The 4,628-nt window shown below is 35.8% G+C and overlaps 1 protein-coding gene across 2 annotated transcripts; it reads right to left on the bottom strand.

Moving 5' to 3' along the window:
- Window positions 1-559: 559 nt before the first annotated feature.
- On the bottom strand, window positions 560-4,356 carry LOC115982715 (squamosa promoter-binding-like protein 16). Of its 2 annotated transcripts, XM_031105407.1 has the most exons (4): window positions 3,804-4,356; window positions 2,778-3,017; window positions 1,380-1,516; window positions 560-1,252 (listed from the first exon to the last, which is right to left on the bottom strand). In XM_031105407.1, the coding sequence occupies exons 2-4, from the start codon at window positions 2,987-2,989 to the stop codon at window positions 642-644; spliced, it is 960 nt and encodes a 319-aa protein (XP_030961267.1). In that variant the 5' UTR covers window positions 2,990-3,017; window positions 3,804-4,356; the 3' UTR covers window positions 560-641. The 2 variants fall into 2 exon arrangements, with proteins under 2 accessions (XP_030961267.1, XP_030961268.1); XM_031105408.1 differs by lacking the exons at window positions 2,778-3,017; window positions 3,804-4,356 and adding an exon at window positions 2,027-2,771.
- Between the last annotated feature and the right edge of the window lie 272 nt (window positions 4,357-4,628).

Raw genomic sequence — 4,628 nt, 5'->3', positions numbered from 1 at the left:
TTGAATTACTTCTTGGAACATCTAAAATGACAAAAATATCCATACACCTTCAAAATGTACAAAATATCTAGACTACCAAAATGACCAAAATATCCTTAAAACCACCAAATGACCAATATAGCATGATTGAATTTTAGTCATTTTGGAAGTTGTCCAGATATTTTGGTCATTTTATTTCATAGAAAAAGATTAAAATTTTCATTTTGCATCTGTTCAAATACTTGAAAATATTTTTTGTAAACATTTTTAAAAAATGCAACCAAACATTGAAAGGTAAAATGTTTTCCACTGAAAATATTTTTCACCGAAAAACAATCAACATGAAACAAACATACCGTAAGAAAAGGTTTTACTTTAAAAGGTTATATATAAGAAAATAAATTGACTTGAGAGAGAGAGAGAGGGAGAGAGCTACTTCAGGCAGCTATATATACTTCGCAGTGAGAGAATTGTTGCATATAGCATTATAGAACCTTTTTAGCGAATCAACTCTTCAAAGATAACCTTCTCAAAAAAAAAAAAAAAAAAAAAAACTCTTCAAAGATAAGAGTAGTTTAAATTCGGTAACATTTTTTTTATTTGTAAAGGCCCGCTTGAAGGTGACAATTCACAAAAGGGAGCTAGCTAGAATTGGCACTTTACTACTCCCACAAGAAGGAAAGTGTTTGATTAGGCCCGGTTGCAGATGACCCATCACTATCATGAGGCCCAATCGAAAACATTCCTTGGCAATGGATGTTGGTATTGCTGCTACCCAAAGCAGAAGAATTTTCTTTAACCTCCATTCCAAACCCATTGTAGTGCAGACTTGGGACTAAGGACTGACCCGTGTGGATGGGATTGGACTGCACCATGTTGCTCAAACCAACCTGCCGAGTCTCAGTTGGTGTTGATGACAGAAGAGAGAGAGCACAGTCAGAATCTATGACTTGGTTTAACCCATTAGAGAACACTTTCTGACTGCGGCTATCATTGCTGGATGCAAAATTAGCATCCAGAAGCGGTTGGCTAATAGAAGCTCCAAGGAGGGAGGAACTAGAGCCTTGTGAAAATGGGAACTGCTTTCCTCCTTTGTAATTATCGTATAAAGATCCCGGATTAATGGAGTTTTTTCTGTCAGAATAATTCAACTGTGAATAGCTGTTGTAAAGCGCAGCATCAGACTCAGCTTTGACAGTCCCAGTCCAAGGAGAGCTCACTACAGCACCTTGTGGAAATATTTGTGGACTAGTGAATGATAAGATTCTGGTGCCTGGAATGATGAAATTAATAGCTATAAAGTGTCTGCATGTATCTTTTAACTCAGCCTATAAACAGCAAAATAAGAATCTGCAACTGAAGGAAATGGAAGAAAATTGAATCAAATGAAGAATTTAAACCTTGGTAGCTGGAATTAAACCTTCCTGAATTTAAGGACAGAGAATCTGGTTGAGGCTTCCTACGGCGTCGGTTGTGTCCATCAAGACGTTTCCTGCAGCTACGCTTTCCCTCATCAAACTCCCCCAGGGAATGGAACCTAAAAAATGTGTTGAGGAGATAGTAATAAGCCAAGAATACATAGAAAGGATAGAGCTACCAAAGAGCCAATTGGAACAAAAATATCTATCATGCAGTGCAAATTATAATGAGAGTCCATAACATAAAAATCTACAAAAGATTGAAAACTGCTGATGGCCACTACAAAGACTTATGAGCATAAATGGTGGTATGAGATCGCTCTTAATAGAGATAGATTCAGAAGCTACATAGATGCCTAATTTAACCTTATGGAAACTTTGAATGTGTTAGTCCACTCCATCTAAATAGAGCATTATCCTAACCAGAGTTGCCTATACATGTCCAGTTAATTGATTGCACTGTATTTATTGCTACAGTTTCCATCAGCTCACAAGCTAAAATGTCTTTCCTCTGTTTTTATTTCCCCCTCTTTCAAAAACTATTTTGGCTCTTCGTCTTTACCTAATTGTTCAAACATATAGACACATGAAAGAACATCAGTAAGAAGAATAAAGAAAATGGGAGATACCCCAGGAAAATAGTTTCTTGCTCTTGCACCTTCTGAAATTCTTTGGGTGAAGCAGGAAGTGCATGTATACATGTAGAAATCATTTTTGAACATGTCAAAGCAAATAGCCTAGCAACAGATAATAATTATAATAATAAAAGGAAAATTGTAAAAGAAAAGGGCTTGGAACAATGGTTCCTTCATTTTTTTTTTCTTGGTTACATTATGTAGAGGGACATAGCCCCCAGAAAGCAAACCTGAGCCCTCCCGTATGTAGAGCAATGAGCTGCAAAGGTCTTGGCGTTTCATTAATTTAATCTAAATTTACCAATTGATGCAGCTAAACGCCGAACAGCCAAATTGGACTTTCCATCAAAACTAGAGTTAAACTCTTTAACCACAAGTGAGGTATGTATAGTCTCAATCAAGTCTCTTATACATTTCAATGCTTTAATCTTGTAACATGACATCCTCCACTATTTCTCTAGGAAAATATAATATAATCTTAGAAATTTTAATTCGACTCGAGCCAAGGGGCCAAAAAACAAAAGGCCTATAAGAGGTGACTCTATATGCTACTTCCAAAAATCATGTAATGGAGAAAAGGTGACTGAAATAACATGCCATGAATAAGTTAAATTCTACTAATAGAAAAACTGTAATCAAAGCATAAAGAAAGATGCATATAAATTAGTCTACACAATTAAAAGGCAAACAGACTACATAAATTTTGTTGCACTAATTATATTTCTATAGGCATTCTAATTTAGACCTGCTGCACTGCTGGCAGAACCGTTGTTCCTGACCCCTAATTGTAACCTTTGGGGTCTTAGAGTGGAGTTCACATACTTTATGGCGTCGGTGATAATCCCTGCATTTACTTAGGTCTGAATTACACCCATCAACCAAGCACAAAGGGACTTGGGTTCCATTAACAGGTGCTCGAGCCCTCTTTGTTGATCCTGATGATGATGATGAGTCCATATCACAAAGCCCAGGTTCCTTCAACTTTCTGTGTTATGAAGTATGTAACAAAAAATAAAAATAAAAAGAGTTATTGTGGGAAGCAATTTTTTTCAAGAAGTAAATCGAGAGAAGCTGCAATAGAAAGGATCTTATTCTGCTGTCACTAGTAATAGTCATGCATTTTTCATATTAAAGTGAAACTACGACTATCTATGCTTGTTCAAATGTTTGAAAACTGTCACATCATGGTTCTCAACAATCTCATCACAACCACATGCAGCCGAATAATTCTTTTTTTTTTATTTAATTTTTTTATACTTTCCCAGTTTCCACCATAAACAACTCCATCTTCAAGGTTCAAGCTGCTCAAACAAGCTTATCTTTACCATCTAGATGAAAGTTTTTCTTTTTCAATTTTTAAATAGCAATCCACGGAAAGGTAAGTCGGCAACACCTTTTTTCAAGTAAGAAATAGAAAACCACATGCCACATGGATCACTAACAATTATCATCGTTTAAAGCCACTTTCCTAGATTGTCTTTTTTCCCTGAAATGATTTCCATTACAACATACCTCCAAAAGAACCCAAAATTATACACCCATTTCACACCAAAAAAAAAAAAATTGTACTTGTAGTAATGAGCTTAACAAATATTATAAATAACTCTAACCTCCAAAAAAACAAGACAGAAAAAGAAAGAAGGAAATTAGTTTCATTGCAACATACAGAGTAAATACCCAATAGTTCATAAAATCTGTACTATTACCCCCTGTCAAAAAAAGAGAAAAAAGAAAGAAAGGTGTAAGAAAGCAAATGTTAAATAAGGGTTACCTTAGAGAAACCCAGAAAACAAACACTGAAGAGGCAAAAAACCTTGTCTTTGGTAACTTCCAAGCTGACCAATTGCAGATAATCTTTCAGAGGAGGCGGGAAAAAATTGCTAGTTGAAATTATAGGCAAGAAAGAAAAAAAAAAAGGTAAAAACTAAAGGACAGTGGTGTGGAAATAGAGACAGACAGTGTGTGAAAAGATAAAACAGAAAATGCCTGGTTGGGACTTCCCACTCTCAGCCATTAAACTCTCTGAGACACAATTCAACTAAAATTCAAGAGATAATAAGAGAGAATGAGTCTTTTTTGTTTGTGTTTGTACCTAGCAGCTACAGAAGTGACAGAGCAAAGCAAGAGAGAGAGAGAGAAGAAGACTGAGCTGTTTATGTAAAGATTAAAAAGAGAGAAAAGAAAAAGAAAGATAATGTGTAAGAGAGTGAAAGAGAGAGAGCGACCGTGCTGTGAAGAGTAAAGAGTAGAAATTGTTCTTTCCAAGAATCCAACAAGTCTCCCTCCTTCCTTTTTAGGCTTGAGGCTCTGTGGCAAGAGAAGAAAAAAAATGTGTAAAATAATAATAAAGAATATGATAATAAAAAAAAAAAACAAAAGAAGGAAAAACGAGTGGTAAGGAAAGGGACAGGGTGTAGTTGGCTTTCAACTTTTGGAAGTGAGAAAAGAACAAGTACAAAAGGAGTGGAAAGGAAAGGGGAGGTATGAGTTTCTTGTGTTTCACATTCCATGATGTTCCTTCACTACTTACCGAAAAAGATGTTCTCTTCACTTCCTCGTTTGGTTTTCTCTTCTCCATTATTGTGGGGGCCTACCA

The sequence above is a fragment of the Quercus lobata genome, chromosome 3 (genome assembly GCF_001633185.2).
Source record: "Quercus lobata isolate SW786 chromosome 3, ValleyOak3.0 Primary Assembly, whole genome shotgun sequence".
Taxonomy (NCBI): Eukaryota; Viridiplantae; Streptophyta; class Magnoliopsida; order Fagales; family Fagaceae; genus Quercus; species Quercus lobata.
This window is presented reverse-complemented; position numbering and strand designations above follow the sequence as displayed.